At 45.1% G+C, this 11,803-nt stretch overlaps 1 protein-coding gene across 1 annotated transcript in view; it reads left to right on the top strand.

The window, feature by feature from the left end:
• Window positions 1-1,431: 1,431 nt before the first annotated feature.
• IGSF3 (immunoglobulin superfamily member 3) overlaps window positions 1,432-11,803 on the top strand; it is a 529,021-nt gene continuing 518,649 nt past the window's right edge. Inside the window, exons 1-3 of the mRNA XM_030204032.1 lie at window positions 1,432-1,553; window positions 3,288-3,421; window positions 3,512-4,147. Coding sequence (XP_030059892.1) covers window positions 4,105-4,147 — 43 coding nt within the window. The 5' untranslated portion in view covers window positions 1,432-1,553; window positions 3,288-3,421; window positions 3,512-4,104. The remainder of the gene's footprint in view (window positions 1,554-3,287; window positions 3,422-3,511; window positions 4,148-11,803) is intronic.

The following is an 11,803-nucleotide window of genomic DNA, read 5'->3' as shown; positions in this document are numbered from 1 at the left end:
CAGTACAGTAGCAATCTCACTTGCTCTATTTTTCCAACAGGAAGTGTATATTGGTATTCCAGGGTGCTGCTTTTTACAGGTAGGAGTGGTTGCTTTTCAGTTCTGGATACTACAGTACAGCAGTAGTATCCATCTCCCTATCCAATACTCCTAAACCCAGATACCCCTCAATTTTATACACATACCTCCCCCTACCCCCAATACCTGGCTGATGCTTTAAAGGGGTCCCCACTACCTTGGGAGAGAGAGAGTATTATAGGGGCTTATCTTCATTTTTCTGCCCAGAACCTATTTGGTGCTACCTATGCCCCAGCTTCTAAGGTTGCCCAAACTCTGCCCATGGGCAGCTTCAACTCTCCCTGTGTTTCACGATAACAAAAATTTACAGATCAACTGTAAGCACATTTTGTAAATGAATATTCATTGCTGGTTTCATGAAACGCCAACCTGAAGATAGAAGGATGGTGGCTGAAGTCTGAAACAGCTTATCTGTGTTCCCACCCTGTTTATCTGTCTGTACGATGAGCAACCCAGAAGATGGTGGGAAAGCTTTCAGTGCTGGATCAGAGTCCAGGGTCAGCTCAACCATTAGGCAAGAGCAAGCGGTCACCTAGGGCAATAGGTACTTGGGGGAGGCAAAGGCAAGCAATAGGTCCTGGCAGCCACACAAACTAGATCTGCAGGAACTTTAACCCTGCATTTTTATAAGATTTTAGCGATGATCATGATTAAGTTTAATTTATCAAAAAATTTTTTGGGGGGGAATAGGGACTGCATACCAGGGGCCTGAATGTTGAATGAAGAGTACAAGGTTGAAGGTCGCCTGGGGCTCCCCATGTTCTTGCATCAGCTCAGAGGCCCGACTTTTTTTTTTTCACCATGTGCCACCTCCAATCCATTCTCTTTCCTTAATATGTCTTCCTCGAGGTATGCTAGGTGGGGTTCTCATTAACAGCACAGACACCATCTCTATTTGCTGCCTCCTGTACAGAAGGTTGCCGGTAGACCCCATATGTCCTAGACAGGCCGATCCAGTCCTGTTTTTTTTTTAACACCACATTGCATACAGTGGCTTGTAGGTTCCGTGTGAATTCCCAACAAAAGGCAAGACTACAAATCCATATAACACGGGGGGGGGGGGGGGGGGGGGGGGTTAAAACCAGGACTGGCTCATTCCGTCCTGAGCCAGTTGGGATGGGAATCCTCTCTGTGGAGCTCCGTCCCTGCAGGGCTTTCCTGTGCCCTGCGCTTTGCCTCTCTCTCTCTCTCTCTTGTCGTTTTTCACTCCTGCTCTTTGTGTAATGTGAGTCGGCAGGGCGAGGCGGGTAGGGCAGCCCTTTTTTTCTCTCTCTCTCTTTCTTTCTATCTCTTCTGTTGTTCTCTTCTCCCCTCTGCTGGCTCTTTCTCTCCCCTCCCCCGCCTCCCGGCTTCCCTTCCCATTGGGTTTGCTGCCGGGAAGGAGGGGCTCGGCTCCTAGTAGAGGGAGAGAAGCCGCCTGCCCCTGCCCCCCAGGCACTGGTGAAGTGAGAGCTGCGATCTCCGTGCGTGTGCAGGTAGGAAAGAGTTGGGGGTAGGGAAAGTGAGTCAGGATGCACTCACCTGGGCAGGAGCGGGGCGATCGGGCTGACTCAAGGGGCCAGGCTGAAGTCACGCTCCAGATCGGGAAAAGGCAGCCCCGCGCCCATCCTGGCTGGCTGTTTTTCCTGGGTTACGTTGCATGCGGAGTACAGTAGGAGCCGATTACAAACTAGTATTTGTGGAAAGGGAGATCCCAGATCGGACACTTTTTAAAAAATGTTTCTGTCCTTTTCCTCGTTATCGGCTTTTGTCTAAGCTCTTGGATTTTTTTTTGTAAGGCAGATGTTTGTTGCTTTTTATCCTCCTGTTGGTGGCCGGTGTTCTACATGGTCCATGGTGAAGGGGCGATGGGTCGCCCGCCGGGTATGTGGGTGCACCTGCTGGTAGCCCCATCCTTTCCTCTGTTAAAACTGGCTTTAAATATCCCACCTATTCTGTCAAGGTCGAGCTTCGCTAAAGGGTCCAGAGGTTGCGGCAGAAACTAGGCTGCCTGTGATTTATGTGTTAATTTTTTTATGATTTATTTCTTTGCTTAGTCCTTTCCTTTCAAGAAGGGAACTTATTAATTTCAGATGCTTATCCAGTGGCTGCGTCCTCTATGCTTCTGGGGCTGACTTTTTAGAGATTCTGGTTACACATCAGACCTGGAAAAAGGGCCAGGAAAGCATTCCACACAGCCCATAAAGAAATTGTTACGAAGCGCTGAGTATTCTGACTGAAAATACGTGCTATTATTTGAAATAATAAATAAATTAAGGGAGCCCCCCATGTTCTTATGGACCTCAAAGGAACCCTTTTACCCAGAGCATGGGCTGGGGAACTAAGACAGGTGTGACCTTGGGCAAGTCACTTAACCCTCCATTTCCTCAGGTCCAAAGTAAGGGGCATGTTTACTAAATTTTAGAGGGTCTTTTACTAAGGTGCGCTCACGTTTTTGGCGTGCACTAAAATTATGGGTGCCAAAAATGTTAGAGATGCCAATGCATTCCTATGGGCGTCTAACATTTAGCGCGCCCACAATTTTAGTGCGCGCCTTAGTAAAAGACGCCCTTAGTGCATATTAACTGTAAATTTAACACTTTTCTTTTTTGTGCATGCTGTACTCGTAATGCAATCATTAGCTTGCAGGAACTCCTAGGATTTTACGTGGGAGCAGGTAGGAGGCACAAGGTGATCTAGCATTAACTCAGCTATTAGCTTGCATTACCTAGGATGCGCTAACAGGATAATGTTTCCATGCCACACTTTCTGTCAGAAACATTCCCTAACACGTGCTAAGAGGTCTATTACCGCAGAATGCCTCAATGCCGTCAGGCGGCACTTTTGTTAGCGCACAGTAAAGGCTTAATGCCCTTTTGTCAACATGCCCCTTAGATTGTAAGCCCTACAAGGACAGAAATGCAACTGCACTTGAATTTAACTCGCTTTGAGCTACAGTTTGAAGAAAAAGGTGTGAGCGAAATTCAAAATAAATAGATAATTATACTCTTGCTCACTCTGGAGGAGAGGGGGCTAGGGGGCTGCCAGCTTGAAACAGTTAATCTTCTCAAGAATCTGTTAACCACAACCCCCCCCCCCCCAACCAATGCCACTTCTCCCCTGTTGGTAGGGCCTAGATATCCGAGTGCATCAGCTTTATTTGGAAAGGTTTGTAATGTAATGTCCATATGACTTCTGATTTACTGTTTTCTTTCATCCCAACTCCACAGCCGTCGTCCGGTATTGCAAATCATATGCTCTGCTAGCGGGCACCCGTGTTTCCTCCAGCTTTGAACTAGCATGTTCAGGAAAGTAATACAAGCAGAGGAGCACTGTGAGGATAGCGGAGAGCCAGTGATAAAGGGTAAGGGTTGAGCCGATGAAGAGTTGGTGTACTTTGAATATTACAGCTATCTACATATTTATCGCTTGTTACACTTTCATTTTCCAACAGGAGGATCTGGAAGGTTTGCAGCCCTTTGAAGTACTTTCATTCACTGACTCCAGGGATTCTCTGGCCACACAAGGGCAGGACTGGAAATCCATCAGAAGCAAAATATTTAAAGGCAGTGGACTAGAATGTTTCTGCAGAAGATCACATAGGCAGCAGGTGTGAGGTCTGGGCAAACTCCCCTCTTTCAAGAATCTGGCAGTGTTGACGCCTGACCCTACTCAGTATACCCTGGAGCCGGGGATCAGGGGAGAAGAATAGTGTGGGGCCTATCCCCCATCACCACTGGATATACTGGATAAAAAGCACCCTGCCAGCACACCCCTTTTCCTGGGAGATTTACTCAAAAGGGAATAACTGTACCTAGTGAAGAAACTCTAACTGAGAGCGTCTCAAGGCACATAAAGAATCCATAATATTTGCATTGCTCCCCTGCCCTGTTTTTCAAACTTCATTTAACATTTGGAGGCATTTTGTGGTTTCATGCCTCCCCCCACCCCTTCAGTCTTGTTTTCTGGAAATCCAGCCCCTGCCCAGCAGCTGAAGATCTGAAGAGCAGAGCCTGACAGCTCTTCTTCCCTTCCCTCCTTATAAGCATGAGGTGCAGTGCCTGGGCCCTGCCTTTCTTGCTGCTGTTGGGTAAGTGGCTGTTTTTTGTCCTGACCTGTCAGTGATTTGCCAGAGATTTCCTCTTCTGTCTCTTGCACCCATGGTGGTGGTGGTCTGCTATTTAAGGGGGGGATGGGTTAGAGCACATCCAGTAGAGGGTCTTCTGCAACAGTTTTGGGATGTCAGGGCCGATCTAATTCTTTTAAGACTGTTCTTTCAGGGAGCTCAGAACAGCCTTCCTTTTGTGTTCTCGGTATATGTGATTTGAAGGCTTTTTCAATGCTTTCTGCTGCCTAGAAGGCACACTGAAAATTCAGCCGGTGCTTGGGGAATTACTGGAGAACGGGAGCAGTTTGATTGGTTGGTTTTATAACTTTTCTCTAAGAGGCTGGTTTAATTACCAGCGGAGCGTGTATTGAGATTATGAGCAAAGGACCAGTTAGAATAGACATATTTGTGTTTCTTGGGGATACATGTGGTTGAATTGAAAAGAATCTTAAAGGCAAGTCTCCCCCAACTGGCACTAGAATGGTTTTGCACCCTCTGTTCCCATACGTTTGGCTACAGGAATTGATCAGGTTAGGGGTGCCTCTAAGTAAGGACCCCTTTTAAAGTGTGGTAAAATGTGGTCATATTTCTGTGTGTTAATGGCCAAGATTAGAATGCACCAACCTGAATGCTGTTGTGTTTAACTGTTGGGTGCATACACTTCATCTTCTCATGCAGTTAATCCAGTGGCAATACACTTTCTGCTTATTAACTGCATTGGAGATAACGTGAATGATAATGTGTTGAGGGGGCATTCACTGCTCTGTGTTATATGCTGCATTACCAGTTAACACAAAGTACCTACCATCATAGGAGCCAACTTTTCAAAATTATTGGGAGTGCTAAGCCTAATGGAAATGACCCCTCCCTATACACATACAAGGAATTTTCTCAATATTGGGGGTGCTGAAGCACCCACAGAGTCAGCTCCAATGCCTACCATATCATACATCAAGTTCAAGATGCAGTTCCCACCCATTTCCCTCCTTATTGCTTGCTTATTTTTTAGTTAACGTGGGAATTAGTGAACATTGTCAAGCCACTGTTAGTATGGGCATGCATAAACAGTTTAGACCGGAATTAGGGTGCTCTAACCACTTGCACATTTCAGTAAAAGGGACCCTAAATGTCTTTTGAATGATCTTCAAATTGTTAAACATAGCTCTAGTCCACCGATCTCAGATCTTTCACTTTGTGAAAAGAAATGCTTCTCTTGCAGTATTTAGGTGACTGATTTTCTTAGGAAGTCTCGTGGTTGAACCACAGATATTTCCCTGTTAATGTGCAGGGGCAGGGCCATATGCCTGTCTCCAGAGCATTTCAGATGGATGTGTTTTCCCCTATAGCTCTCTAACATATATTACTTTTTCTTTCTTTCTTTCTCTCATTCTCTCTCTCTCTCTCTCTCTCTCTCTCTCTCTCTCTCTCTCTCTCTCTCTCTCTCTCTCTCTCTCTCTCTCTCGTGTGACAACAACTCTTTTAGGCTGTGGTTCTTGTCCTTCCTGATTTTCTTCTGTCAAATTCCTGGCCCTTTTCGTAGTGTGACATCATACAGAGAGGGAAAGCTGACCTGAATCCTTTCTCTCCTGTGATAATGTCTTTGCTATATCAGTGGTGCATTCTTTGAAATATCCATTTTCTTGTGTTTGGGATCTTCTGCTTCCCAGTTTCCATTCCTTTTATCATAATATATTTTACCATATCTTTCTCTGATGTAGCTTAATGGAGCAAAAACAATCATCAATGTACAATAGACCAGACCAAATTTATAAACTGGAGATTTCTCTTTCAAGATTTAAGAAAAATATCCCATGTACAAATGAGAAATTAAGACTGGTTGGAGAAAAGCTCCATAGAAGTAAATATGCTAGGTACATCGCACATTTTGACAAGCAGTCTGTCTCCCAAACGATACGCCTTACATACATAGGTAGGGGGTTTATTGTATCAGAAACTTTGTGACTTAAAAGAATTTAAAGTTTTCGGAAATGATCTTCCTTGCTTCCAGTCCTTGAGCTTATTAATGCACACTGTCTTGGGTGAATTTCTTCAAAAAGGTGGTAAATAAATCTTAATTGTTTGTACCTGATGCCTATATGGGTTAGAAGCAGATAATCAAAAGCCCCGCGCTGTTACAAACAGCTCTCTAAAATAGCGCTGGAACAACTCGGGGCTTTACCGCACCGATGATCAGAGATAATTGCATGCAAATTTAAGCATGCAATTATCTCTGATTATGGGGAAGAAGTGCGGGAGAATTGTGCCTGAGCATGTGCTCAACACAATCCTCCTGCACTTGTTTGACAGGTCTGGGCTGTCAAAAGCCCAAACCTTTCAAACACGGGCTGGAGGTCCTTGGGACCACCAGGCAACAACTACCCCTGCCCCAAGCAACGGGGGCTGGAGGTCCGGTGGACCTCCAGTCCCCCCCGACGATCCCCCCCCCCAGGTGGGCGACCAACCAACCCCCCCCCCCAACAGGTTCAGGGAGGGCTGGAGATCCGGTGGGTCTCCAGCCCCCCCTAGTCCCCCAGCAAGGGGTCCCTGGTGGTCCAGTCCCCCCTACCTTGTGTGTTGGAGGAGGGAGGGTAGCCTACCTCCCTCCTCTTCCTGCGCAAAATATCGGCGCCCAGCTCTGCCCAGTGTATCCTGGGATGCGCTGGGCAGGGCTATACACCATATGAGGGACCTTTTGCTGGGGGAGTTAGTGGGGGCTGGAGACCCACAAGATCTCCAGCCCTCCCTGAACCTGGGGGGGATTGTTGAGGAGGACCTGAGGTCCATCGGACCTCCAGCCCCCCCCCCCCCCCCGTCGCTTTGGGGGGGGGGGGAGTTGGTTGTTCACCAGGGACCTTTGCTTGTGGAGTTAGTGGGGATTGTCGGGGGGACCGGAGGTCCGCCAGACCTCCAGCCCCCTGTCGCTGGACAAATGCATGCTGGACAGGGCTCACCATTCCTCCCCAATGATCTGCAAACCCTAACGCCAGCTCGGAGCTGGTGTAGGGTTTGCCGCGGCGAGCAACCCAATCTTCGGTGCGCTGGCCGCTAATCATTGGGGATGAACATGTTTAGCCCTGTTTAGCATGCTAGTTGCATTCAGATCCCTCGAGCGCGTTGTTTCACGCACTTGAGGGCTCTGATCATGGGGTGTTAGCAAACGCCAGTGCTATTATGGCGCTAACAGCCCCTAGCGCTGGTGTTTGCTTCTGATCATCCCCCTGTTAATGACTAAAATGGAAGAGCTTTCCAAAAATTACAATTTAGAATGTCTCACCAGGCCCTATATCTCAAAGCAGATCAGAGCCAATTTAATTAACTCATACTTTTTCTATCATCTCCTTTCCTTTGACTGCAATAGACTAACCCAATAAAAATCAAATTCTGAAAGTCCCAAGGTAGGGTGAGAGATGAGAGGATCACCAAAATGTTTTTAAAGATGTCACCTTAGAGCGACATCGACTTGTGGGTATGTTCTAAATTAACTGGGATATTGACGAACAGCCAAGTTGGACATACTTTTATTTTTAAGATTCTGATTTCCCTGTTGACTTAGAAAAATTTCTCACGGCATCAACAGATCTTTGCTTGTCTGGTTTGGGTGGGGCCTAACTTTAAAAGCACAATGGATGCTTCTCCCTGCTCCGGGCTACTATGCAAACTCAATAAAGCCGAATTCCTTAGCAATGCTTATGATGCACTCTTTGGGCTGTTTAATTTATAGGTGAATAACACTGCATTTAAACAGCTACAAGAGGGACCCCTTCCTTTCCTGAAGAGTCCTGTTCCCCCCTGACTAATATGGATGTCAGTGGATTTTGAAATCCTTGTTTTGGATGTAACCCAGAATATCTAAAGGGGATGTATGTTATGTTTTCTGGGCAGTCTTGAGTGGAGGTGTTTGTAAGGGTGTCTTCAAATCATTTTTATTCTTTTTCTGTTTTCCTGTGGTTCTCAAAGTATCCATGAAGAATAATTTTATAAGCGGCTTGAGCGTGTAGAAGGGTAATTCTGTAATCTAGGCGCTTGCTTGTAAATACGAGTTACACAGGTAAATGTTTAGAATGCTAGTACTTGCATAAGCTAAGTGCTATTCTGCAAATACCTGCTTACCTTACATAGCATGTATTTGCAAGGGGGAGTACATGGGCAGGGCTCCCAATTACAGGCTGAATAGCTGGTGTAGATGGGAATGCATAAATGTTAGGTGTGCTGATACCAGGTTATGCTAGTATTCTGTAATGGAACCTAGGCGTCCAGGTTTCGTTATAGAATAGGCGCCTACCATGAGGCCTCGGGTCACCTAAATGATGGCGCCCAGTTCAAGAGTTGCCCCTGGAGTGGAGGAGTAGCCTAATGGATAGTACAGCAGCCTGAGAAGCATTCGATTCCCATTGTACCTCCTTGTGACTCAGGGCAAGTCACTTAACCCTCCAAGAACAAAATAAGTACCTGTATGTATGTAAACCACGTTGATCGTAACCACAGAAAGGCAGTATATCAAATCCCATCCCCTTTTCCCTTCCCTTTTTATGAGACAAAATGAGGGTGGGATAAGCACTTCATATGTGTACTTTATAAAATACATGTGCCTGCTGTTCTTTAGCAGTACGTAACGTGCACAAATTACCTCCATCCTTGGAGCAAATGTAACTTTGTGCAGGAGATTTTGGTGTGTTAATTTTAGAAAGGCACATAGTTGCTTAAATGTTCCTTTTCTGCCTAGGCACCCTGCCATACAATTACCTCCCACGTAGGCAAGTTCATGATCATTTTTGAGAAAAAGAAGCAGACAGCTACTGTTTTGCGTGATGAGTCCTATGCTTTTGAAACTTCATGGTTCTATGCCCCTTTTTTTCACCCTAGTTTGTTTATCAGGAAAGCCAGAGTAAGATAGATGTCCAATAGGCCGATGATCAAAAGTAAACACAGGTGCTAGAAGCCGGTAATGTCATACTAACGCCCACATTTACCAGTGCATAATGATCAGAGGGGTCTAGCGCAGCAAACAACGAGCTCGCCAGGCCTTACCGCAGAGAGCATGCAAATGTAGTCAAGCTCATTTAAATGAGGTCATTTTGTATTCCTACCCAATGATCAGAAAAGAGCATCCAAAACAAAACTGCCTTACCACTGTAAAAAATAACGCCAGGTCCGAGAAGGCATTAGGGTGTTGGTAGAGTGGCTTTGCCATGATTCTCATGCTTCTCTCATGATTATTTCTACAAAATCTACTGATTTTTGATTGCTTTTTGGAAGCAGAAGGAGGCCCGTGCAAGCCCTTAAGCGCTGGTTGTGAGAAACAGCAGACCCGAACGTGAAATGTCTAAATGTAAAGCGGCCATGCTTCAAAAGACACCCAAAGCACACATTGGCGTCTGTTACTGGGCGTCTAAATGGCAGATGACGTTTAATGTGAGCAAGTGCAAAGTGATGCATGTGGGAAAGAGGAACCCGAATTATAGCTATGTCATGCAAGGTTCCACGTTAGGAGTCACGGACCAAGAAAGGGATCTAGGTGTCGTTGTTGATGATAACGTTGAAACCTTCTGCTCAGTGTGCTGCTGTGGCTAAGAAAGCAAATAGAATGTTAGGTATTATTAGGAAAGGAATGGAAAACAAAAATGAGGATGCTATAATGCCTTTGTATCACTCCATGGTGCGACCGCACCTCGAATATTGTGTTCAATTCTGGTCGCCGCATCTCAAAAAAGATATAGTGGAATTAGAAAAGGTGCAGAGAAGGGCAACGAAAATGATAAAGGGGATGGGACGACTTCCCTATGAGGAAAGGCTAAAGCGGCTAGGGCTCTTCAGCTTGGAGAAAAGGCGGCTGAGGGGAGATATCATAGAGGTCTATAAAATAATGAGTGGAGTTGAATGGGTAGATGTGAAGCGTCTGTTCACGCTTTCCAAAAATACTAGGGGGCATGTGATGAAGCTACAATATAGTAAATTAAAAACTAATCGGATAAAATGTTTCTTCACTCAACGTGTAATTAAACTCTGGAATTTGTTGCCAGAGAATGTGATAAAGGCAGTTAGCTTAGCGGAGTTTAAAAAAGGTTTGAACGGCTTCCTAAAGGAAAAGTCCATAGACCGTTATTAAATGGACTTGGGGAAAATCCACTATTTCTGGGATAAGCAGTATAAAATGTTTTGTACATTTTTGGGATTTTGCCGGGTATTTGTGACCTGGATTGGCCACTGTTGGAAACAGGATGCTGGGCTTGATGGACCTTTGGTCTTTCCCAATATGGCAATACTTATGTACTTATCTAAATATAAGCATCCAGAAAAAAAAATTAAAAACTCTTATATTTAGGCTGCAGAAAACAGACACCAATGTGTGCTTCACGTTAGGGTTTTACTAGGCACGTGCGCACAGGAGCTGAGCTTACCTGTGAACTCTTCTGCGCATGCGCCAAGCACAATCCTCCTGCGCCAAAGTGCTGAACTCCCTAATGCTCAAAGCTCTGAGCGCGCCTATATTTGCATCTCATTAGCTTTGAGCATTAGGGCATTGCTCTTCTGTGCTGTTCTGGCGGTATTTTTATGGCGCTATTCAGAATAGCGCAGGAGTTTTGATCAGCGACCTCTGAGTGCGTGACCAGATTAGTACATAACAATAAAATGATTCGGCCAAGATTATGCAGAGATGCTGACAAAGGCCAACCTTGAATTCATGTCCCAGGACTTTTTCTGAATCAGAGTCAATCTTTCTTCCTATAAAATCATTTCTCCTGGACACTGTGGTCCTCCAATTAGTCGCAGGGCAAAGCACAAGTAGCAGTGGGGTTAGCTTCCTTGCCTTCTCCCCTCCCCTATTACACCTCCCACCCCACCCCATTTTGCACATTTTTAGGGGATTAGCACCCTCTGTGGTAGCCTGTTATGGGCCCACCTTGTTTTAACACCTATCTATCTGATTTGAGGTGTTAATGTTTGGCTGTGGTTTACATGTTACAGTCTCTCTTTTTTACATCATGGTTTTATTGGGTTTTTATGTGGGATTTGTAAACTGCTGCCGGTATTTTTTTTTAGCTAGGGAAGCAGTGTGGAAATGAAATAAACCTGTGCTATTAATTGGGGAGATGATTCAAGTTGACACGTCCATATTTAGCATCTGTCTTGTTACTTCAAGAAAAGGGTATGATGATGTGAGGGGATGGCAGAGGTCTTTAACTGGAACTTTAAAGTCATTTTCCAATAACTTTTATTACTAACTGTTAATAACTTTTATAACTGTAATTTTACCATGCATAGTTCCTTTGTGCATTTACATGTTGAAATTTAGCATTGTCTCTTAGGGGAATGTAGCTTAGTCTCCTAACTTATCTCCTCTTCTCCTCACTGTTGCACAGGTAAATTGAACATTGTTCTTTTGTGGATTTGAGCAGTGGGAGACTCAGACTCTTCCCAGGGACACTTTGGATCTTTGTTTTTCTTAGAGTGGATTATCCATTCCCAGACCTTTGAGTGAATTATCAGACCAGGATACTCTTTGCTCAGGTCATTATATTGTCTATTGTTTTATCTTGAGGGGATTACATCATATGGTCTTTTCTCACAGTTTTTGAAATAGCTGCATCATCTGTGAAGGTGTGTATTTTTTTTTTACTTCATAGGCATTGCTCCCCT

This window comes from Microcaecilia unicolor, chromosome 5 (genome assembly GCF_901765095.1).
Source record: "Microcaecilia unicolor chromosome 5, aMicUni1.1, whole genome shotgun sequence".
In the NCBI taxonomy this organism is placed as follows: Eukaryota; Metazoa; Chordata; class Amphibia; order Gymnophiona; family Siphonopidae; genus Microcaecilia; species Microcaecilia unicolor.
Note: the sequence above shows the minus strand (reverse complement) of the source record. Positions and strands in the feature narration are given on the sequence as shown.